The sequence below is a fragment of the Perissodus microlepis genome, chromosome 8 (genome assembly GCF_051167445.1).
Source record: "Perissodus microlepis isolate ML-2025 ecotype Zambia chromosome 8, ASM5116744v1, whole genome shotgun sequence".
NCBI lineage: Eukaryota > Metazoa > Chordata > Actinopteri > Cichliformes > Cichlidae > Perissodus > Perissodus microlepis.
The window spans coordinates 5,657,629-5,684,034 of record NC_140468.1 but is presented as its reverse complement, the minus strand read 5'-3'; the positions used below and the strand labels follow the sequence as shown (position 1 = coordinate 5,684,034).

General features: G+C 38.9%; 1 protein-coding gene across 1 annotated transcript in view; it reads right to left on the bottom strand.

The window, feature by feature from the left end:
- The window catches only part of myo1d (myosin 1D), a 122,588-nt gene that overhangs the window by 83,421 nt on the left and 12,761 nt on the right, over window positions 1-26,406 (bottom strand). The window contains exons 2-11 of the mRNA XM_084937172.1: window positions 19,654-19,862; window positions 18,963-19,056; window positions 16,146-16,311; window positions 15,753-15,806; window positions 14,438-14,533; window positions 13,550-13,666; window positions 12,397-12,600; window positions 11,894-12,039; window positions 11,658-11,772; window positions 11,326-11,496 (exon numbers count right to left, since the gene is read on the bottom strand). Coding sequence (XP_084793298.1) covers window positions 11,326-11,496; window positions 11,658-11,772; window positions 11,894-12,039; window positions 12,397-12,600; window positions 13,550-13,666; window positions 14,438-14,533; window positions 15,753-15,806; window positions 16,146-16,311; window positions 18,963-19,056; window positions 19,654-19,862 — 1,372 coding nt within the window. The remainder of the gene's footprint in view (window positions 1-11,325; window positions 11,497-11,657; window positions 11,773-11,893; window positions 12,040-12,396; window positions 12,601-13,549; window positions 13,667-14,437; window positions 14,534-15,752; window positions 15,807-16,145; window positions 16,312-18,962; window positions 19,057-19,653; window positions 19,863-26,406) is intronic.

Sequence of the window (26,406 nt, the reverse complement as noted above, 5' to 3'; positions counted from 1 at the left end):
AGCTGCTCTGCTCTGTGTTGGTACAGGGCATTGAAGATGATAACAGTGGGTGGATTATATTCTTAAACTTAGTTACAGCGCTTTCAGAAAGACATCTACTTTGATAAAATCTACTCTCCACCGCTGTGTAATCAATTATTGTAAATGTAAATGTTATCAGGAAATGATCAGACAGGAGAGGGTTTTCAGGAAACACTGTTAAATGTTCAGTTTCTATGCCATATGTTAAAACAAGATCTAGAGTGTGATTAAAGTGGTGGGTGGGTTCTTTTACATTTTGAGAGAAGCCAATTGAGTCTAATAACAGACTAAATGCCATGTTGAGGCTGTCATTTTTAGCATCTACATGGATGTTAAAATCACCCACAATAATTATTTTATTTGAGCTCAGAACTAAATTAGATATAAAGTCTGAGAAATCAGACAGAAACTCTGTGTAAGGCCCAGGTGGACGATAGATGATAACAAGTAAGACTGGTTTCTGAGTTTCACAGCTGGGGTGGACAATGTTAAGCATCAGGCTTTCAAATGAATTAAAAGTCTGTCTTGGTCTTTCATTAATTAATAGGCTGGTGTGAAAAATTGCTGCCACACCGCCCCCTCAGCCTGTGCTTCGAGGTTTCTGGTAGTTAGAATGACTCGGGGGTGTTGATTCATTTAAACTAACATAATCATCCTGCTGCAACCAGGTTTCTGTAAGGCAGAGTAAATCAATTTGTTGATCAATTATCAAGTCATGTACTAACAGAGACTTGGAGGAGAGAGACCTAATATTTAATAATCCACATTTCACTGTTTTACTCTTTGGTTCAGATGTGGATACTGTATTGTTCTTTCTTTTTGATTGTTTATGTTTAAGTTGTTTGTTGCTGGTTTTTAGTTTGTTTTTTGTCTTTTTGGAAGCTGACACAGTCTCTATGGAGATGGGTTTTTGGGGGGGTAGCAGGAGGAGAGAAGCTGCAGAGAGGCGTGTAAGACTGCAACTCTGCTTCCTGGTCCCAACTCTGGATAGTCATATTTTGGGGGGTTTAATAAATTTGTCCATATTTCTAGAAATGAGAGCTGCTCCATCCAAAGTGGGATGGATGCCGTCTCTCCTAACAAGACCAGGTTTCCTCCAGAAGGTTTGCCAATTATCTATGAAGCCCACATCGTTTCTGGGACAATCTGGATGACCAATCTGAGAAAAAAAAAGACATGTACCATCAATACTATAAACTACACTACATGTCTGCACTGTGGTATGAATTTTCTTTAACCTCCTGAGACCCAAACTCTTCCACGGCATGCATTTTTAATTTCTCTTTGATATTTGGGCTGATTGGGACCCGATGAATGTAGAAACAAAGAATTACCAGATTTTTTTTTTTTTACCTAATTTTTGTTTCTAAGAAAAATAAGAGCCACATATGAGGATATTCATTTAAAATTTCCATAGAACAGTAGCAGTATAATGTCCTCGTAAGTGGATATCAGGCCCTTGTAGGGCAAAATTGAGTATTTTGGTCTAAATAACCCAAAATGTGAAGTCCACATATGTGGACGCCAGGTCCTAGGAGGTTAAATGTTTAAAATTTTACTTAAAAATGATTCAATTGAAGTACAAAAATTACATTTACCCTAAAATACAAAGTTAATGTTGATCATCTTGTCATTAGTCCAATAACTAAAGCAGTTAAGGTCCAACTATTGTTTAATGTAACAGCCAATATTAAATGTCAGAAACATGGCTACTGGTTTTGACATTGGCTGTTACATTAGACACATCGGCCATGTTTCTATACAGACGAGTTCAGTGGATCTCATTCTGGCAAACCAAACCTTTTTGAACAGATTTTATTGTTAAACTGTCAATAAAAGTGACCTCCACCTTAATGTGAAATGCCCCGCTTTCTGCCAGCTTTTCGCCTTCCATCACCTCCTGCAATCACTTTTCCTGCAGTCCTGTTTGCCACCTGTGCCCTCCTGCTCTCTAGCCTCTGGACTGGAGAGCCATCTATGATGGCACAAGCCAGACCTCCCAATGAGAAGCATCTGACTATCTCCAAGCCTGTCAAGAACTCACACTAGGCACCGCAGTCAACAATGCAGGTGGCAGATGAGGAAATGGATTTTACGTTTCATGCACAGTGCACTGAGTGGCAGCTGTCAGGACATTAAAACCCAGCATATCAAACTACATGCTAATCCAGACACCAACAGACAGAGTACAAACCCTGAAACAACCATCAGACTGTCCTGGTGCTGAACCGCTTTACCCCACCGATTCTCCTCTCAGAGGCATCAGTTAGCTGCCTGTGTCCATCCTGACTGCTACAGCTGACCTTGTGCATCCCTGGGACTAATGACCAGCATCTCAGTGATTAGCATCACCAACACATGGCCCATAAAAGCTTTACCACTTAGTACACCATGTGCACTCACACATGTAGCAGAAGGCAGAGGACACACATACACAAGCATATACTCATGTACATCCCATTAGTATGCCGCGCCATAGCATGCCACATGCTGCGATGCTGTGATCTATGTGAAAGGTAAAAAACAGAAAACAGTGAAAGCAGATGGGAGAAAATTGAAATATATAAAGTGAAACAACGAAAGATTTAAAAGCTAATAAAAAACAGAAAAACTGATATTTTACTGCAAAATGCTACCAAACATGTGATTGCTTTAGCAAATTATAGATTAGAAAATGAAGCTGATGTTATTCTATTTAATAATCCAGTATAACAATAATACTTTAAGACTTCTCTAAAATGTCTGTTTTCAGCAGCCAAAATCACACCTGCAATACCAGATTTTTTTTTCTTGCCACTTGGGAGCTACAAACAAAATCAGACAAAAATCCAGCAGATACGGAGCAAACGAGGTATTTGCTCTCCTTTCAGGTCTTCTCCTGAGGGGAATCTCTGGATCTTTAGCTATCAAATTCTGCTCTATGTTGAACAACTAACTCTGTGTGCTTGTAAATGGTTGGGTAGTAGCACACATTAAACTACAAAAACAGCTGCCTGAGCAGTAAAACTGAACCAAAACAGTAAAACTTCAGCCGGGACATAGAAAGCAACGAGAGAAGAGACACTGATGAAAATACTGCCAGCAAACCCACTAGTGCATTATGGAAGTCTAACTCTTACTGCCTTTGGTGCATTTCAGTGTGTATTTGCAGAATGGTGTATATGTACATGAGATAGACACAAAATAAACTATAGTAAAGGAAGCACTGGATTTGAATCTATATTTGGACATCTACTAAAGAGCAATAACTGACCAACCAATAATGGTTTACCTGCAAGCCCACTTTTTTTTGGTGGTCTTGAAGTCAATCAGCTGTTTTTTCTGAAAGGATGTTCAGGCAATTTCTAATCCCGCTGGTTTGGCTGCAGCTAGTAAGAGCAGTCCTTGTTCTTCTCTTAAAATCTGCTGCGGGCTGCAGGGTCTAATTAGAACCTCCAGCATGTTTGTGTGCTGCTAAGCTGAGCTCATCAGCAGCAATCATCTGCAGATCCAGTCCAAGACAATGAAGTCAGGAGTCCCACTAAGAGAGACTTACTGGAGTGGCAGCTGACTATAGAAGTTATTTATTTAAAATGTTACGGCCAAATAAAATATCTGTGTTACGAGGGAAGAAACTTATAAAGATAATCCATCCACCCAATTGTTAGCAAAAATGTTAAGGTTATACACACGCAAGCCCGGATACAACGCCCTTACAAACAATATTCAAATCAGTGGTAAACACTGAGACATAACACACAATAAGCTACTGCAGATTTGACATCTAATTCAATAGCTGGTCTATACTTTTAAAATCTCTACTGTTTGTGGTTTTCCGCTTTGTAATCAGGGTCATACCCAATAACTTGCAGTAAAAACTGAAAAGGCCAATCACTGTCTACAACTTTACAGCAAGTGTTTAAATTGTTGTGTAACTGTGAGCCTACAAACATACCGTGCAGACTAAAATAGAAAATAAATATTTAAACAATAAGGCTTTCACATTTCAGTGTTTGTGGTGCAAGAAGACAAAAAATCAAGTAAAAAGGCGACGAGGCGTGTAGACACAGTCAAACTACACAGTTTGTTAGCAATGAGTCATTACATTTATGAAACCAGTTAGATTTCAGTGTGATTAAAGTGTTGAGTCGAGCACACACTGGCTGATACAAAAACTGGAGACAGCTGGATTTTATGGCGCCAAAAGCAAAAATCTGACTGATGTATCACTCGCATCAGATTCAAGCACTTCCCTTTAGGTGAGAACTCTCTGTAAACAAGCCCGCAGCTCCCATGCATCAAAACTGCCTGATTAATTCATAACAAGGCTGAGAAGCCTGGAAGCAAATGAAAAGAAATTCAGATCAGCAGACTCCAACGCAACATGACATATGGAGACCTGAAAGAACGGTTTAGGAATGCTCTCTCTTCTTACTTTGACAACGGCGTGCCAAATTTAATGTCCACATGTAGTATGTAGCGAATGAACAAACACTGCAGAGCGTACGTATTTGTGCGTCACATTTTGTGAGCTGAAGTCAGACGACAGCGTAGCATCATTCAGTCCTGGAAGCAGAGTGAGAACATTACGGTAGATCGTGTTACGTGAACATTTCCTGGAATTGATCTCCGACTCAATCTCTTGCTCTCCATGTCTCATTTCCATCTCATCAGCTTTTGAGGCTCTCATGCGACTACTGCACACTGAAGCAGAAATGGTTTACATTTCGTATACACTCAGCAAGCAGTTTATTAGTAAAATAACCAGTGAAAGGTAATGGATTTTTATATCAATGAACCTTCCTTCATGATGCATTAGTTCAAACTGCTTTATTTAATTTTACACTATAGTGCTTTTGTTATTTAGGATCATTAAGAAGAACTCATCCAGGCTGGAAAAACTGATCAGGAAGGCTGGCTCTGTGGTCGGCATGAAGCTGGACACTCTGGTGACAGTGGCAGAGAAAAGGACACTAAAGAAACTGCTGGACATTATGGACAATGCTGGGCATCCTCTGCACACGGCCATAAACAACCAGAAGAGCCTGTTCAGTGACAGGTTGCTTCTCCCCAAGACAAGAACCAACAGACTTAAAAACTCCTTTGTCCCACACGCCATCAGACTGTTTAACTCCTCTCTGGAGGGGAGAGGGAGGAGAAACAGGAGGACAAAGGAGGGGGGAACAACTAAGCTGTAGTGCCTCTTCACCTCACTGTGCAATTACCTTTGTGCAATACTTTTTGTTAATAGTCAACGGTGCAATAGACTCCATACTTGAAATGTGCAATCCACTTGTATTTTTATTTTTATTTTATTCCTATTTATTCTATTTATCCCCTTTGTATATTTTTATCTATATATGTCTTTGTATTTATATATGTGTGTGTATGTATATATATATATATATATATATATATATATATATATATATATATATATATAATATTCTGTAACTCTATAACTTCTGTCGGTGCTGTGCTTATTTGGAACCGAATTTCCCAGAGGAACCCACCCGAGGGATTAATAAAGTTTTATCTTATCTTATCTTATCTTATTATGAAGTAATTCTAATGAATTATACCTACAAGTCTTTCTGTTATTTTGTCTGTCAGTAACCTGAATAACTAAAGCATCTTTATGCATAATGCAGGTATGTATAGTTGGAAATGAAGCTGCATCACTGGTGTTTATTGATGACATGACCCAAAATAAATATCTATACTGTCTATACTGAGAAATGCTAAATTGATAGGTCTGAGCTTTCATAGTCGTATCAAAAACAGACCAGAAAAGAGAGCTTAGAGCTGCTAAAGCCAACTAAATGGTTCTCAAATGGCTCACTCTTCTGACCTCAGCCCAGTTGAGCATGCCTTTCACCTACTGAAGACAACACTTAATGCCCAAACAACCACACACAAGCAGCACTAAGCAATGCCTGACAACACATCTCAGTGGAACGAAATCCAGCATCTGCTGATGTCTGTGGGTTCATTGATAGCAAAGCTTCAGCGTTTAAAGTAATACAAATAAGCTTAAACTCAAAATTACTGTATGTAGGTTTACTTACTTTTGAACATGGCCTTGAATTAAAGCTGAAAGCCCACACTTTAACTGCATGATGAGTGCAGTTTAAATAAGTTCAAATCCCTTGTGGTGTTGCAGTTATATAACACACAAATACATTCATATCCTTCGCATGGAAAACAGAGTTGCTCAGTTGACCTTGGACCTGGCTTTTCTTTATAAAGCAACAGATGACATCTTCATTTTGAATAGAGGCAAACACAATCGCTTATTTTTACACATCCGGTAACTACTCACAAATATTATTCTTGAGTTTTTTCTCAAGCCACCAAATAACTATAAAGATCACAGACATACTTAGCCAATGAGGTGTTGTTCATTGATTTGTGAATTCTGGCTTTGAAGCCTTGACTGCAGCACACTGGCCATCACCGTCTGGACCTTCGGTTCATTTAGAGGTACCATATTTAGATCATTTAGGGCTCCACCCTAAACGATCGGCTAAGGCTAGCAACAGGCTTTACTGCCTGTCACATTACATATCAGATGATTATATTGAATATCATTAAAGGAACTGCAGTCTTGGTGCTGGTTTCATTTTTCAACTCTGGAAGCTGCAGCTTGGTTGAAAGCAATGTTCTCTCTCTTTTGCACAACCTTTAAGCCATTTTGATAATTATCTGGTTCTTTTGTTACTCAGATGTCTGATTTTCCTTGTCTTTTATCGATGGGTAGGTTATCTAGTGTTATTACTTTGTTGGAAACATCTATGCGCTCAGGGAATCTATTTTGATGGGAGAGGGAAAGAATACAATAATACCTAGCTCTTGTTTTCATAAAACTGTGCCTCACCCCTTTCATTTCTCTCGCGGAATGTGCACATCTCACTTCCCCTCACATAACAACTCCCAGTCTCTCACATTGCACCTCACTTTCCCTTTCCTCTTCTCTCGGTCTCCCTACATCTTCACACTTTCATCCTGCCAACTTGAGGAGCTCTGAGCTATGAGGTGAGAGTGCTTCTGTTAGTCTTTCAAGGCTGCAGAGCTCGTGGTCTCCTTGAGTGCTCAAAGCCTTGAACATTTTAAAACTTTCCCAAGAACTAATTTGCATATGAATGTAGGTTAGGGTGTCTGTTTTGAGGTCACAGTAATATACAGTTTCTCTCTTGCTGGCTCTGTTTTTTTCAGTGGCCCTGTGTCAGCAATGACAACACTATTTAACTTCTAAAATGTTTCCTGTTTTTTGACCAAGAAATTCCAAATCCATTCCGTACCTGACGGATAACACAGACATACTAACGAAATTCTCATGGGTTAGTTTTTGGGGTTTTTTTTTACTTTATAAGAGTTTCCAGAAAAACAACTGTGGGCTTGTCATGTGACACTCCATGTGTGGAGTAAAATGTACAGCAGTTTGCATATCACAGCTCCTTAACTGCCCAGACAACACGTGAGCTAAAAACTGTGAGCAAATTTGTCAGCGTTTTTTCAATAATACAGGTATTTAACACTTTAGGTTTAAGTGTACGTAGCCAGCCATCCACCAGCTCCAACATCAGTCAGTACCAAACTAGACATGAAGCCTCCACTTCAATTAAAACTTCACTTCAAGGTCACTGGGTGTCATCATTTTAAAGAGGAACTCTAAAATGACTTGACATGCAGTAAATAATATCTATCTCTATTTGTTTTTAATCTACTGATTTTCAGTAACACAGATCTATTGAGGCAAGTAGAGTGCGTTCTAAACATAAGATAAAGCTTTGGCTAATAAACAAAACAAAAAAGCATATCTATACAAAGCCATAAATCCATTTTACATTTCTCAAACACCGAAAAACACTTCCATAAATAGAATAGTTATAAAAAAATAATTTAATACTAACAGTGCAATATAAATAAAGATGCCTAGGCATGATGACGGTGGCAACCCTAGACTCTAACACAGTCTACGTTATTTAAATAATCCATAGAGTGGCCAAATAGGACAAACATTCAGTGTAACAGTTATAAAATTCTTGTGTACTGAAAGAAGAAATAAAGATCAGGTTCATGCAACATTACTCTGATGTCTGCACTGCATAAATAAACAAATAACAGAGAAAAACATTCAGAACTTGTGTCTAAGGAGCTTGGAAAGAAAAGCATCTGGAGCGTCCAAGCTCCTTAGACTACGATGACCTGGATGACTGAGAACCTGTACAGACATTCAGAACAGGACACATCAGGCCAACACCAGAATGATGATCTGCATTTTTCATCCTTCATATGGCAAAGTGGCATTTTCTCTTGATGTGCATGTTTTCCTTTTCCAAGCCTCCTATTGTAGTTTCAGTACTACATTGACATAAAACATAGACTCAATAAGAACACAGGTCTGCAAGACGTACATAATTTGTGAACAATTCTAAAAAGTGAGGAATAACCGATTAAAAAAAAAAAAAGCTACATTCTGCACATATCATGCATGTAGCTTTCTCCTTCTTTTAGATCAAAAACTTTACCTGGCTGTCACAAAAAGCAAATAAGACTGAATGCAGTGAGATGTCCTGTCTGTCTCTTTGCTGCGGTTTCATTCAGTACTGGGGAAAGCACTGCGAGCCCCCAGGCAAAAAAACTAAAAATATATACAGTATGACCACAGACTGGATCAGACAGACTTGAAGCTTTAAATATGTTATAAACAAAAAGCACTTGTACACTTATTTCCATGTCATTATTGATGTTCTTTTGCTATTTTTCTATAGGGCAGCGGTCCCCAACCCCCGGGCCTCGGACCGGTACCGGTCCGTGAGTCATTTGGTACCGGGCCACGAGAGTTGAGGCTCAGGTGTGAAATGTATGGTTTTCAGGGTTCTTATCGGTTTTCAGCGTTATTTTGTTATCGTTTTTACCGTTAACTTGGTTTTCCTGGGTCTTTTCACGTGTGTTATGAACAAATCTTATTTTTTTCGGTACCGGTACTAGTTTTATTTTGTTGTATTTATCCGCAACACCTTAAAGGCCGGTCCGTGAAAATATTGTCGGGCATAAACCGGTCTGTGGCGCAAAAAAGGTTGGGGACCGCTGCTATAGGGTACATCGAACTTTAACTGAGGACAGCTGAAAAGCTGTAGAAATACACTTGAGGGTGCTGCTTACTATTAGATTGTGAAGGGGTGTATATAACAGCAGTGTTTTTACTTATATATGTTAAAAATACTGGCGGCTGCTGGTGTTACCTCTCAGCCTCCCAGTACATATAGCTATGGTATCAATTTGAAAATACCACATTGTTTTGTTTTCAAGTTATTGCATTCACAAGATTTCCAAACAACATGACCTCTGATCTTGAGGTCAAGGTGAGTGAGATTTGAACTTCTCTGAGATTTTTTGTAGGTACACCTACAGTATGAATTTCAAAATCTATGTTGCCTCGTTCTCGAGTTACCGCGTTCACGCTGCCACAATACCCCATCAGCCTTTTACAGCTAAGAGGTAAAAAGGAGAAGACACTCGCTACACTTCAGTTCATCCACTTTCATGCTCTTGCAATAAGCAGCACATTTGATTTAACTGCTGTTTTTTTGTTTCAGATCATTCAAAGATCATCTTCTCTACATTCAATGTTACTTGGAAAGCTCAACTCTTGTGGGGTCTGGACAAATTAACTTTTGAAAAAATGTTCATCTAAATGGTAATACACACCGTTTATTCCCCCCCAAAATGCCCCAGAGATCGACTAAAGGCCCCTACAATTCACTCATTATGGCAATACTGCCTGGCAACATTAACAGCCTCCACATTGTACAGTAGTCCAGACACTGCAGGAGGAAAGTCTCTGGATAATATTTATTCATGCCAATATTGGTTCCAGGAAGTAGCAGCTGGATCACTTTACATTCAAACCCACCACTTCACATGCCTTTCAAAGTCAGAAGTCTGCTACCAGCAGGAGGAGGAGGTCAGAGTGTAGCAGAAGAGTGATGGCGAGGGGAATACTGACTCCAAGAAGATAAGAGGGTAAGAGGAATACACCCCACAGTACAATCTTTACCTGATCTTGACTCATCCTGGCTTTATTCACAGTTTCTATGTCACAGTGCACTTCATTCACTTTGAACTATAACAGCAACTGCAGGGTTCACTGCCTACCGTTCACTATTCTTTCTTCACATCACATGGGACTATGCAGCCTTTCAACAGTTTTGACACAGTGACTTACTTTGTAGCCTGTTGCTTTAAGTATTTTGATCCACAGTACGCTGCCCAGAAATATACAGAGATGTTTACCTACCACCTGTCATCATTCATTTTCACTGTATCACCCTCTCCCTCCTCTCTCCTTTTCTTCCTCTCTTTTTCTCTGCATGGCTCCCGTCATGCATTTGTAAATACGCATTCGCCACTACTTATACCAACACAGCAAAGCACCAGCTCCACAAACTCTCATTGGCTGCCAGTGACATCACTTGTGCAAAGTGTTGAGTCAGACTCCAAGAAGCTCTTTCACTGACAGCTGATGCTCCCTTGTGTCCACACAGAAAACTGCAACCCTAAAAATAAAAACACCTCCTGGATTTGAACACTAATCATCAGCTGCTCCAGACAACCTTTTACATGTTAAACAGCACTAGAAAAAGCTACATACATGCAAACCAGATCTATGACGGCAAGTCACCTTAACCTCATTGTAAGCCATCTGATCTCCCGGAGAAAGCAAAGGATGTTTGCAAATTAAATTGGCTTATGTTTAGTCTAATGGTCTGCACAGACCATTAGAGTGAATTACACTGTAAGCCTGGCTGATTATTAAAGCTAACGGGATCATGTTCAGTCTCTTTCCCCAAGCACTAATCGCTACTGCACAGTGTAATCTGCCCTCTGCTGTTCTCAGGTTACTATAACCACACAATGCCTCATTAGAAGCAAACAGCCTTGATTTTTTACATCAAAGTTTGCTGAAAAGCGTCTAGTTTTGGATCTAGACACTTTTAGGGGATAGCAGGAAATTATGAAAAAAATATTTCATTAAACTGTGCTGCAGAAATATTCCCTGTACATATTGCTCTGGATTGAGATGAAGATTACAGCCATCTTGTGTTTTTAGATCGATTAATGTGCTATTTTGTTTAATATTTGTCCATAAAATGTCAGAAAGTTGCTGAAATCACAGTCTAAAACATAATTGGGTTACTGAAAGCCAGACAGCAATCAGACTTCTGACCCATTTAAAGGAGAAGAAGCTGCTGCGTATCGCTGCTGAGTTCAAAAAAGAAGAAGATAGAAACAGCACAGCGCGCACTTCATTTTCCCTACCTTGCGGCTGGTGTAGTGGGCATGCTTGGCCAGCTTCGTATTGAGTCCTTGCAGAAAAACCTCATCAGTGACTTTGCCCACATTCATACAGGCTTCATCCAGCACAGCAAAGATGCCCTTATGCTGCTGTTCCACCAGGTCAACAATGATCTGGTTATTGAAGTAATCAATCTAATAAAGGAAACAAAGGAGTAAAAGTAACCATGATGAAACGAAAATATACAAGCAGGGAAATTAAATACCATATGATGATGTATGAAAGGATCTTAAATGAAAACTACTTGATAAAACATGTTAATGATCACTGAAAAGTTAGAGTATTTTCTTCTTACGTGTTTCCAGGGGATGCCTTCCCTCTGATACTCCTCCTGTTCCTGCTTTAGCACCAGCTGGATGAAGAGCTGCTGCAGCTTTTCATTACAGTAGTTGATGCAGAACTGTTCAAAGCTGCAGCATAAAGAATAGTAACATTAAATGCAATGTGTTTTACAACAAGATACAAAGACAAATGTATTGGAAATGTTCCTTTTTTAAAATATTTTATTTAATTATTCTTTCTTATACAGACCTGTTGTTCTGGAAAATCTCAAATCCATAGATGTCCAGAACCCCGATGACAGTGTTTTTCCCGTGGATTTTGGCGTCATAGTTCCTCACCTCAATGATGTCATTAATGCGACTCACAATCCAGCAGAACAAGCGCTCATACATGGCCTGTGGACGACAAAATCGCAGCGTGAATTGTTTGTTTTGGACTCCTTGGCAGCTTGCTGGTGAGCAAGTGCCTTGCTCATGGGCACAAGATCACCCAGTGTGCAATTAACAGTTAGAGAAGTTAAATGTCAAAATATATGAGTCACAACCCACAGTGCTGGTCCTGCAATTGCCCACATACATTACATCCTCCATAGTCTCCAGCCTCTGTCTCGAGTCATAACACTGTGACTCATGCAAGTGTGAATCAGTGTGAACAGCAGTAGAAATATCACCAAGCACTGAGCAAAATATCACAGCCCTACAGGTGCTGGCCCACAGGCCACCGTGAACATATCGAGTATTCACAGCAATAACCTTGGCTAGCGCGTCCCGCCCGTAGTTGGCCTCTTGTGTTGTGTGCTGTTTTTCAATGACATCCCGTCCCGTGGCTACCGTGCGGTAAAGCAACGCCTTCTCCACGTTTTCCTCCTTGGTGGACAGCAGCTCCCTGATCACAGACACCAGCTTTGTGTTCTCTATCAGGGTCACATCACCGTCCACTCCGAATGTCAAATTTCCCTAAAATATAGAACAAAGACGATGGCTTAGTATTTATGGCATGAAATACTAAAGTAAAACTTCTACGCTACATGAGAAATTTAACTTAAATGAGGAACATATTCTGCTTAAGGCAACTAAACTTTAATAACGTTGTGGTGCTCGTCTTTTAACGACCACTAAACTGAAATAATTTTCAGGAATTTGCTTTGAATAAACAGACAGAAAAATCATAAAACAAAGCATAAACAACATTTTAAAAGTGTAAATACGATCTGATTATGCGACAAACACTATATACAGTAACAAAAATAAATAAAAATTCTCATTCACCCCGCGCAAATCAGCCACATCAACAAAACCACTGTCAGGTGCACTGAATAACTCATCGTCTCGTTCCTTATCAATCTTCAGGGGAATTCTTGGCTCCGTGTATTCACGTCTAACTCACATACCACCCACTTGAACACTGATCTAGCCTTAAGGAACCTCTCCCTGACTAGACTGGCCTCCCACAGCAGTACAATGCACCCCACTACACTAGAGATTTTATTTAGGAACACCATAAAGGCCCCAAGTCTTGACCCATCCTCCAAAACTCCACAGATCCCAATCTGATGGAGCACAATCCGCAGGACCCAGACAACCTCCTACCAACCCCAGAGGCCAATATTAGGTGGGTCGCTTTAGTATTGGGGCTGGACATTTAATAATTCTTCTGATTTATCCCAAGTAATATAGTAATAATAAAAGTAATAAGAGTTTGTACTCTGGGACATCTAAGGAGTTTGGAAAGAAAAGCGAGTGGACTTCTTTAAGTTTCTTGAAGATGCTTCACCTCTCATCCAAGAAGCTTCTTCAGTTCTAAGAGAAGTTTCCATGACCTGGATGACTGAGAACCTTCACAGACATACACTGGGACACAGCTGGCAAAAGAAATAAGCAGAGTTGTCGTATTACTGGGCATTACCAGATGCAGGATGGTTGCCAGGATCTTGTAAACAGTCTGAATCTCATCCCCTGTGAAACCGATCACTTTCATGGCATCAGCTACAGCTTTGAAATCAGCACCATCGTTGATGCAAGACTGGAGAGAAAAAGAAGAGACGCTGGAAGCGGATCAAAACAAATAACTGGAAGGAAACAGAAAACAATCAGCAAAGCCTGAGTAACATCTTTTCAACATTTATCCCCCTTAATGGTTCAATGGAACAAATACAGATGTTAGTATACAATGTTACAGTTTACAATGTTTTTCTGTTTAGTCTTTGTGCTTTCTCCTTTCTCTTCTAATCAATCGAGTCAGGATATCACGTGTTAATTAAATAACAAACCAGCTCTTAGCTGAGATGCTTTCCTATAAAAGCAGAAGTCGCTGAGGCGAACTGTGTACAAACCGCCACCTCGGCTGTGTGGTGGTGTTTTGTTCCATGACGTCAGGCAATTTGTTGCTGTCAAGTGGTTTTGTTCCTACTCATTAAGCTCAGGCAAAGACGGCAACACACAGCAGAAGTCTAAATTAAAACATATCTCAAGAGACCACAGTGAATTTAATGCACCGTGACTTTGAATTGTTAATCAATGAAATTATTTTTTCCACTTGTGCTTCAAATATGGGAGTTGCGTGGTTTGTTTCAAAAAAGCCTATAAACTATGGTCAGGACAGACACATCTGCAAATCGTGTGCTTGATTGTATTTATCCCAGTGCAAACAAACTTACTGTCACGCTGACATTCTTTTAGGGGTTTTCATGCTTTGCCAGTTCTATAAACACATCTTAATAGTTTAATTTTTTAAAAACAAAACCACAACAAAGTTCATATGTGAATTGCAATGTATATAAATTGCCTAGATTACCTTAAGCTGGCCTCCAACTTTGATGAAATTGTATGCTTTTGGGTCCTTCTGGATGTGAAGCGAGCGTAAAAGGGAATCTGGAGCTCCTCTGAGTAGCTAGTGAAGGATAACAAAGAAAATACTTTGTTTTTAATGCTGTTGACTGAAACTTTGGACGTGTTTACTCATATTGAACAGAAATATGCTGCAGCCTGAGCCATTAGCATGCCAATCTTAAGTTAAGCCATTTAGGAAAAGTAAAAAGAAAAAGAAAAGATGTTTACGCCGTGGAATTTTTCCCCGAGTTCAGGAAGTTGTCTAAATGATACCCTTAACTAAAAATGTTTTTATAAAGTTTGCTTTTCTGGTTCAAATAGCAGACCTATTAGTATGCTCCTCATGCTCAGCAAGCAATAAACAAACAAACAAAAACATATAAAACAACCTAGAGTGCAGAACAGGGCAGCCGGACTAGTTCTGCACGAATTTGCACGAGATGCATAAACAATTATCTGGACTTAACTTAAAGGCACAGCTTTTGTTTTATATGCACAAAGGTATCATGAAATCTAGGCCACATTTGTTTTGTGATTTGAGTATCTGAAACAGGTTGCCAAACATCAAACAAAGAAAGAGTTTCATTTGACAAGTTTCTACGGCAACAGTTGTGGAGTTTATCTCACTGAGTACTGCAACTATTTAATTTCCGGAATTTCTTTACCTGGATTTCTTTACCAACACAGATTGTCACTATTGTTTCTGTGCTCTTTGATATTAGCGGAATATTAGTGTTGTTTTGAAACATGTTGATGTCTATTTTTAAAACTGACTCCAGGAAGAGTAGCTGTGCTCTGTGTTACAGCCAATGGAGGTTCCTAATAAATAAACAAATAAATTCAACATCAAACAACCTCAACTCACTATCCTCCCACATTTCGGAACAAAAGGTCTTTTGACTCAGAAATGCTGCAAGGATTTAGAATCCTGCTGCTGAGTCTGTATTTTGCATATTAAAAAGGGGACCCTGTGGAGCTTTTCTAAAAAATAAACTAAAATTGTGTTTTCATCCAGATTTCCCTGCCAAAATGTGTTGTCTGTCTTCAAGGTCCAGCTAACCTGTTTACAGACTGTTTTCATCAGTGTTTACTAGGTTGCAGTTTACTTTGATGGCACTCAGTAGTGTTTATTGTTGCACTACTGCCCACTGTTGATCACTGGATTAATGAGACACCGCTGCATTTGCATTCATGTGAATCCATATGTGCATGCACAGGGAACCTTTAACAAACAACCTTAATGATTACATGCAAATAAACACAGGTGCACGCATATTTACCTGGTAGAACGAATGAAAGCTCCTCTCACCTTCCTGCTGGAAAATTACCCTGGACTGTTTGGAAAATGAACAAAACGTGTGTCACATAATGCTCGAAGCCTTGTCAACCAAGAAAAAACAAAATCTGTAACTATCACTGCATGATTTTGCTTTATAAACATATAAAAATAATATGGTAGGGTTAGGATGTCAGGCAGTCACTCTGGAATTGCACAAACAGAAAGAACAGACAGAGACCGCCCGTGGTAAGCTTGGAACAACGTGCTTGGCAACTACTGTAACAAACTCCAGGCACCTTCATTTTAATGCTGAAAACTTTTGCACATGTACTTAAAATATTTTAGGATCGTCATGCACTAATCAAACAAAGTCTTTACCAAATGCAATGCATACCTTCTCCAGCAGGTAGTTGTTAATATGGCCTCCGATGGGATCCCCCTTGAAGTCAAAATTAATGTCCATGTATTTGCCAAAGCGGCTGGAGTTGTCATTACGGTTGGTTTTGGCATTGCCGAAGGCCTCCAACACGCAGTTTGATTTCAGCAACATGTTCTTTACTCTGTGGGACGGCATCATGATATTAGAAGTTAAGTGGCTGATTATAGAGGACCTAGTATGTATATTAGTTACCATGGTTATGTAGCCATTATTTCAACAGCTGATGTTTGTGTGTGTATATGTCAGAGGTAATATAAGTACAGACATTCTTCACTTAAGCAGAAGCTCAGATAGTTGTGTCAAAAAACACTTTTTACTCAAACTAAAAGTGTAAAAGTACAGGCTCTAAAAATGTACTCGAAGTAAAAAGTAGCTCTTTGAGGGCATTTTCAAGCCATCTGAATCTCATGTTATACTAATATACTAATAAAATAATATTAATGGGAGAGAATACAAAGTTTGTTTCAACCTAAATTCTCATTCTTATGAATCCACACAGCCTGAAGCTTGTGCAGGATGCAAGCAGAGAAAAACAAAGGACATTTTTTTAAAGGCACCGGTCTGCATGATGGATAGGTGACTAAAGAGAAAAGTGAGGTTAAAGTGGGATTTGATAGGCAGGGGAATCCTAGTGGTGCAGCCTGGGGGGAAAGAATCCCTTAGACACTATAAAGCTGAAAATACAGAAACAATTCTGTGAGCAACTCTAATCATCACAACATCACAGCCATTCACCACAGTAATGCAAATTAACCTGCTTAAACCTGCTTAACCTGGACTAACCTATATTTAACTGCTGAGTATTTTCATACAACCTTTAAATAAAAAAGAAAGTTAGTATACTTTAATTTCGTTTACAGGATGTTTCACAATATGAAAAACAAAACACATGACATCAAAAGCGTATCGTGCACAGATCCAATATTAACAAGCCCTAAAATAACTGAGGACATGACATATAAGCTTGAAATTTCCAGTTTATCAAATGTCACTGAGCAGTCTATACCTTTAAATATAACCTGCCGCCTTCTTCTCCTGACATGCCTTTACCATCTCTGAGTAAACATATCAATCAAAAATCCCACTCTGGATCGTTCAGGCCCACTGTAACCCCTGAGTACAGTTACTCAGTAATGCATAAATAAGGTTTTTTGCTGGTGTATCTTGTGATGGATACACTAACAGGATTGTTTTATGCTTTACTGTTGAAATATTAAGTGTTACACCTAAAGTAATTAGCCTGTTTAAAAATGTAAAGAGTATTAAAAAAAAGATACTTGTCTAAAATGTGGGGAGTAAAAGTTGAGGGAGTAAAATTTTAATATTGTCGGGGTTTTCCCCCCGACAATATTTAAATTTAAAGCAACTAAAAATAGCAACTAAAAATACCGTACCGAGTACTATAACAAAATATTTACACTTTCCAACTCTGGCCTACGAAAAACCGTGTGAGACAAAAGCTGCTAAAACAAAAAAATAAACTCTGTTTCAAACTGTCTTTTTGTCTGTGCTTGAATCTGTATGGAAGTGAAAGCAGATATGACACATATGGTCATTTCAAGCTAAAAGCTTCAGCTGTGAGAAAAAAAAAGTCCCGCCCACCTGCTGTCAAAGCACCTGTTTGCGAGGGATAGCCAGTTAGAAAGAAGTCAACTTAAAAAGAGGACAAACAGCCGCCAAGTTCAGCCAATTTAAAAACAGTGACTCATACGGTCTAGTATGTGGATCGAGAGATAAACAGGTAATTTATAGGGGACATACATAAACACAGCCAACAACTTTAAACACTATGTGTACACAGTAACTTACTTTAGTGCCTTTTTGATAAAGACTGTATACATACGAAGCACATCCTGTCCACATACATTTCCTTTAGAATATCATTAGTATGTGAGTACGCAGTCAAACTCCTAACCATCTACAATTTGTTATTTTCTAAATATCCTTTATATAATCAAATACTATACTCTTCTACACTCGAGGGTTTTAAAGCATTGGCTAATTATACCATCCTGTACTGAAATGTAATGAAGTAAACCACCAGCTGCTGTAACCTCAGCGATAAATAGAAAGCACAATTCTAAACTTTGCTCTGTGAACAAAGAATTTTAGGGATTTCAAAATGTTTATTCGTGCATAAAGTTTTAGTGTCTCTGCATTTGTCAGCACTTTGTATTCACCACCTAAATGGTTGACCGTCAAGGCTTTTCCAGCCTTTTCCCTTGACCTACATTTGGTGGACTTTGCATCAAAGCTGCTCTACTTTCTTATTATCTTGATGATTTTAAGAGACTGAAATAAAATCCGACTGTAATGTGATGCAACAACTTCTGTTTGCACAGTAACAGCTCACACCTATTCACTTATCAGTGGCTTTGACTAAGCTTAGCTGAGCTGTAACTATATCCCACTATGATCTAAAAGCCTCTGACCATTTGCTGATTTACTTCTAAAATTAAAGACTGACTTATTTTTAGCAACAAAACCTGTGATAAGACCTGCGAGTAGTCATCATTGCACTGGGACTGACACAAAGAATGAAGAGTTAAATCCTGTTTACTCAGAAATGTGTTGTGAGACCGTTTACACCTTCTATTAAAACATACGCGCCTGGTTGTTTTTGTTCAATAACCATAACACTGATTATGTGATAAGCTTTCTGCCCACAGAAGTGGTGATGCATAACAACTGGAACTCACAAGAAAACAACTTCCTTTCTGGTAATATTCACCATGTGTTTATGTGCTGACAGTGTCCATAAGAGCTGCTCACCTTTCAACTTCAGCCCTCTGATTAGGATTGGTAATAGCAGCAATGTATTGCATTATATACTTGCTGGCTTCTGTTTTTCCTGCTCCACTTTCCCCTGAAACAAAAAACAAAACAGAACAGTTTAATAGCTTTTTTTTTTTTTTAAATAACCATAAATCACGTTGGCATCTATAATTTTGTGGTGTGTTGCATGCTCTGCAAATTTAACCAACAAAATGCAAGTGGTTTAAATATTTTAAACAGACACAAGTTGAGACGTCCATGCTGGTGACTAAGACCCATAAACAAATCCCGAGCTGCAGTTTTTGTTTTATATTCATGTTATGCACAAAACTATTTAATTCCACATTAATTATTTTTTTATTTTACAAATAATATTTGCCCGAACCACATGACAGAATGCACTCATGGCGTGATCTCAGGATCTGAGGGTCTTATTTCCCTCTTTGACCACTAAGTGGTGCTTCATCCTCTCTGCACTCAGCCAGCTTGTGACCACATGAAACACTTGTTTTAGACTAAGTCACAGTGAAGTGCCTATCATCATTTTCAGCTGAATTGAGAAGACAAAACATCTGAGTCATCAGAAGACAATGTGTGAAGTCAACAGCACAAAAAGAGTTTCAACAAATGCTTTGTAGATGTAAAGGTGTCTTTTGTCTGGTCTGTGCAGGGGGGCTTCTCGTGATACCTGAGATGACAATGCAAGTGTCTTTGTTCCTCCTCTTCATGGCTTTGTAAGCAGCATCAGCAATGGCAAACAGGTGTGGCGGCCTCTCGTAGAGCTCACGGCCCTTGTACTGTTCTATGACGTCCCGGCCGTATATGTTCATGGCACGGTAAGGGTTGACAGACACCACCACCTCACCGATGTAGGTGTAGATCCTCCCCTTCTCAAACCTGAAGAATATAAAAAAATTATTTTTTTTTATTGATAATCACAACCAACAAGATTAGACTGATAGCCTGGCAATGATTTCAATGATTTTCATTGAAATAATAAAGATTAACAAAACTTTTTTTGGAAACGTATGTTAAAAAAACCAAAACAAAACTACAATGCAATGCCTTTACTATTCAAAATGCATAGTTTTCATGTATTTAGAAGACAACAAGATATAATTCTTATTATATTTTTTTTATACAGCTCATTTACTGTATTACTCTAGAGTTCTGTATAGTCTAATATCAGACACCAGAAACCACAAAAAGCATTATAATTAAAACACTGCAGAATCACAATGCTGACACAATTGCAACACTTGTCAACATCGCCCTTTTACAAATCAGTCACACCACATTTTAGACCTCTACAGATTAGATTTTCACCAATTACAATAGCAGAAAGGCATTTATGAAATATGAACAAGCTGTGACACCAGCTTAAGGTTTCCCATCTGCACAATGCTTGCTTTATTTGCATGTTACAATATCATGCTGCAGAAATTATTAGCGTGCTCTGTGTTAGACGCTGTTTTGAATGTATCTGTTGTTATGGAGGTTAATATCAATAAGGAAGCTGTTTAAATAATAACTGATGGCTTATGGAGAAGGGTTGGGTTAAATCAATGTGAACCAGCAAAGCACTATTAACAGATATTGTAGTGTATTTTGGGGAAATCTTTGTATATAGTATGTTTTTCTAAGTTTTCTAAAGAGACATTCCCAGATTTCTGTGGAAGCACCCAACAGGTCTGATGTTTTCCCTAATCCACATCCCACACCTTTGGGATGAACCGCTGACCATATTCACTAATGGATTGGAGCATATCCAGCCACAGGAGTAAATTAGGTTTTTTTCTTCTTCAGTTTAAAAAAACAAACAAACTAGCTGCCAAACATATAAAAGTTCATGTTAAAGTTGCTCTACCTCTGGCTACCTTTCCCGCGCTCTAACTTTCTGCGCCCTTTTCTTTCACCCACACAATCTTTCTCTCCCTCTCCTGGCTTTTCCCTCTCCCTGAGGCTGCCTGCCTGACTTCCTTCCTCTCCAAAATGGACTAGGATGCCAGTTTCTCTCCACAGAAGAATGGTCTCTTTCTCCACAGCTGCCAAACCTCTGCTGCTGCATTCGCAAACAACCCTAAAAGCATATTATGACTGCTGAGTCAGACGATGAGAGAGGTTAAGTAGTCCCCAACACTTCGATATTGCTGCACATGAACACATTTGTCAATATAAAAGTCTTTGAGCACCATCCCAAATTGCCGATGGGTGTCCAAGACTCTCATTTTGTTTATCAGCATATTTAAAAGGAGATAAGCCTCGGCCCTGTTAATCTATTTTATGCGCCCTAAAATGGCCTCTGTGTGACATTTGGATTCAAGATGATCGTAAACCAACCTTCCAGTGCAGGAAATTGGCTCTATTAAAAAAAAAAGGAAAAGTTTCCATCAGATTAGATTTATCTTTCATCAGTTGCAGTGTCCCATGGAAATAGAAACTAAATACTGGTTTATGGTCATATCTCTAGACCCAAAGAAGCACAAGTACTAAGAAAACAGGAAACGAGAACAGAAAATTCTAAGAATATAAAACAGCAAGGCACACACTGAGATTAGCTCATTCCTGTGTTTAGATTGACTGACACAGTGTCATAGGTGGCAATGACATACAACACACACGTGTCCTGAAAGAGGATCAACCAGAACAAGGTTAGATAAAAACAAAAACACAAAAAAACACAGAAAAACAAAGGTATTCTGTGGTTTTGTAGCTGCTTTGTGACTCAATATATTCAAAACTAATTTTTGCTGTGCATGCATAATATAATGTGTTTATTCTCAGCCAACATGGCCCATCATCGTGTTACTTTTCAGTTACACTAAATATATAAAAGAAATTCTGACATTTGAAGACCAGAGCAAATATTAAAACCACCAGTTAAACCTCCAAGCACATGGAGGTTGAATGTTCAGGTTCACAACAATGTCTCTAAGCAGCTAAGCTAACTTGCTAGCAACTCCTCCCCTGGTGCTACAGTAAAAGACCTATTGTGCCCTCCACAAGCAGGAGGCTGCTGTGTGCCAGCACCATTGTTTAGACATCAATTGGAGGTCTTTGTCTGAGACGGGGCCTCCATCTCCTACCGCATGGGTCGACACAGCGAGCTGCCCACTTAACTCACATGTGCAATAGTTTCTGGTGGACAATACTTTACGAGATGGGAGGGGTGTATCAGAAATCCTAGCCGGGTCCGCCCAGATGGGAGGTGACAGGGTCTACCACCATAATGACAAATATGCAGGTATTTTTATAGTGTATTAGACATTATGCTGGTGAAGTGTCTGCTGGGGACTAATTGGGTGGAGAAAAACACAGTGTGTATGTGTGGAAAGAGTGAGATGGGAATATGGGAATATGTCTACAGACAGACTGAACTGTGCTTGTTTTTTCCAAAACAGCCTGTATAACAAAAGAAGAAGCCACAGTGACACCACCCATTGCTTTCTGATATCCTGTTTTGTTTGGAGCAAGAAGTGACCTCATTTGAACCAGAAGGTGGAGTGTTATCACCTTGGTTAGCAAGATATATTCACAGTATATGGGTGGGTGGTAGAAAGATTAGGTATCGAACCCAACCGTGGTTTTGTAGTAGGATATTAACATATTTATTCCTTCTGTTAAATTGGGTACTATCAAGGTCTATGGTCACTGAGTCGCTTTTACAGCAAGCTTGAAATGTCCAACTACACAACTGAAGTTTCTTGTTCAACGTCAAATTAATTTCTGGAGGACGCTGTTCATTTTTTACCTCATTGTCTAAAGTCCTCATTTAGAAATAAACTAATAAAATTACACAGTTTTGTGTATTTCATGTGCTTGTTTTTTCAAAAACTGACCTCAGTATTAAGTGTACTTAGTCTTAAATTACTATACTGATACTGGAAATGTGTTAATAAATGTTTTAATTCATGCAGACTTGGCATGAATTATGACCTTCACATAATCGATCCAGTCTAATACATATAGAAGATTTTACACAACCCTCCGCAGCGATACATGCAGGCAAAAGGATCAAAGATCAAACAAACATGAAGTTATTGATTTAAGCAGTGATTAACAATGTTTGATAAAAACAATGATAAAAAAAAAAGTTGCTAAACCCTCATGATAAGTTTTTTTAAAATATAGGATAAGAAGCTTTAAACGTTCTGCTAAATGAGTCCTAAGTCTGGCTGACACATGTCAACATATCATTGGTACAATAACATAGCAGCAATAAACCACATGAGATGACCTAATTACAAGTGAAGTAGCAGGTAAAGCTGGGTAACTAAAAATAGGTCAGTGCGTGCAGAATCATACATTATTTATATCAATATAATTTAATGTTGCAAGACATCAAGTGTTTCTTCAGTAAATTGTTATTTTGTGCAGCTCGCCACTCATTTCACCATCAGTCACTGTGCAACAGCAAGGAGGGAGACACTGTGTGGTAATAACACATGTGAATGACTTAACGCTTGAAGTTATATTTTGATGTTAAAACTACATGACTGACAGCAGACAACAACGCTGATTAACTTTGAGAAAACAACAACGTGGGCCATAATGCTAATAAAGAAATCTCTCTGCTGGCAAAAACGGTGATTTTTAAGTTTACAGTTGGTTACCAACTGCTGCCTCAGTAAACAAAGGACTCCTGTGTTTTGTAAGGTAAAATTACTGTTAGTGAACTCTGGAGTGTAACCACTTTGCTTGCTTCCCACTACAAAGAAACTGAACAATTCCTGAATCATAGAAAGTTGATCTTTAGATTCATATTTATGAATGCTTATACCCTGGTCAGTGCAAGTAACATCACATTTTGCATTTTGACGTAAATATCAATTTATGTCAAGATATTTTTGTCACTACTGCAAAGCAAAAGTGACAAGTGGCAGTTATTCAGACAGTGAATAGAGGCATAGGCAGAACCTTTCTTTGAGCAAGCACCGCAGGGAAACGCATATAAATATTATTACTGTGTCCACCACAATGCCAGTGCCAATGCCAGTGTCAGACTGGCATTGTGGGTTTCAATTTCCCTTCCAATAGTAAAACATTACACACTACACAAACAAAGAGTAATCTAATCATTCAACATGCTCATGATTCACTGTGAAGTTGTATAGTCAGGACTGACACAGAGGGCGAGTTTATTCAGCAAAAAGCCCAGAAGAGACCCGTTTTCCCCACCTAGGTTTATAAATATCAGAAGAGGAGAGGAGAGGAGAGGAGAGGAGAAGAGAAGAAAAACTCAATCAGTTGGAGCGTGTTAGCTGAGATAAAGGGCTGGCTGATCCATCTGTTCCACTCTGATTTAGAAGGATTTAAATGACACACAGGAGAGAGATTAGAGAACCTTATGGGCCATAATAGCCTCCCAGAAATGTTATTTATAGGAGCACTGAAGCCGAATCAGATTTCAGTTTAGTCAGGTTATCTGTCTGTTTTAAAAACAGATAAAAATTTAAATATGGGATTAAAGTGAGACATTGGGCAGTACATAAATCTGCAGGTGTAATAATGCAACTCTCTTTACATCCTCTCTCACTTCCTCCCATCATCCATCTTTCTGTCTGCCCAGCTGTGAAAGGAAGTGTGGCTAAACTGGTCTGACCTGCAGTCGTGTGATCTCCTTCCAAAGAGGTCTCTCCTAAGGGCTGCCAGGAAATGGGAGAATCAGACAGGAAAAAAAGAGAAGCAGGAGATGGAGAAGAGCTGAAGAGAAAAAGGGAGTAGGAAGATGATCTTTGCTGATGACTACTTCATGGCCTGACTTCCAACTAAATTATTATTTAATGATTAATGTTGCTAAAATAATCACGGTGATATGTATTATTTCAATGTGATCACAAGCCACTAGCAATGCACACCCATCTGCAGACATGTCAACACCAGTCCTAACCAAAAACACAGACAGGGTTGAAGGCTAAGTTGAATGGAAGAATACATTTAAAATTTCAATTTTGAGAAAAATTATGATTTCACTCTATATACTGCTTCTTGATTTTATTTTTAACATAATATTGTTAATCAATTTTATACTGATGACCCCCCCCCCCCATATATCACACTGAAATTTAAACAATAATCCATCTGATCTTGGTTTTTAGAACCATTTTTCAGTCTCATATTTAAAGACAGAAGACAAAAAGTCCCTCATGCTTTTACTAGGTTCAGATTGGACAACTGCAGTTATCATATAGGAGTGGGCATCTCATCGCCGTTTCTGTTGGCTGAAATGCTCCAGTTCGGCAGACTGGTAAGCATAAATATGAATTCATTTTAACTTCACGGGGTTAAAAAAAACCAATGCACTGGTCACCTAAATTGACCATAGATGTGAATGTGACTATGAACCAAAAGCTGTTAGTCATGTGATCAAGACTGGGCTTTCTTATAATCTGCTCCTAAACCTCAACTTGACGGTATCAGAGTGTAACCATCACAATGTTTCACTACACGATAGGGCTGTGCGATATGACCAAAATCTCATATCCCGATATAAGAATTCTATCGTCCGATAACGATATAAATCACAAAAATGTAACATTTTCTGTAAATTCTGTGAATCTCGGGCAGCTCGACTTGCGTGAAGTGTTTCCAGCTGGGTGTCATGTAGCTGGAGTCGAGTGTTTTAATAGATGCATGAAACGATACATTTTTGGACATAAGTTGTAACAGCCGACGTTTTCTTTGTGAGTATTTATTACACGGCGTGCTGCGGGGAAAAGCCTGTTCTAACGTTTGAGTCTAAGGTTTATTTTTTAGCACCTGACGGCCCTTTTTTACTTCTCATCCGTAAATAATCTGCTCTTTCACGTGATTCAGTTTATTTTGAAAAGTCTCAACAGGATCTTGAGCTTTATTGTGAAAGGTTTATGTGGAACATAAACAAGCGGACACGCTGTTACCGTCGTTGTTGCTAACCATAACGCATAAAAACAGGCGCTTGTCTGTCTGTAGTGTGGTTATATTAAATATAAGAGAAAGAGAGAACTTTAAGAAATTAATATAGCCACTACAGTGACCATCAAAACGATGAAAAAATATTGCCGTAAACAGTTTATTTTGCGACACCACGAAACAAACGATAGCGTAAAATGAAACGATAGACGTTTTTATATCGTCATCCGATATATATCGTTATATCGAACAGCCCTAGATTTCTCAATGAGACATGAGCAGATCAACACACATATTTACCCTTAAACAGACAGACCAATGTTTTTTCACTCTAACATGGTACTCTGTCGCCCCTCTAAAATACCAGGACAAACTTTTGCCACACAGGTCTACAACCCTACTGCACATATACACATATGACAAGTTTCCCTCAGATGTGAATTACAGAGCAAAGCTGAGCACAACCGCTGTCTCCAATCTTGTTTGGGTGGGTCTTTTTTTATGGTTAACTTGGGGAGGAGTACAAGCAAATTATAACATTTTCTCACCA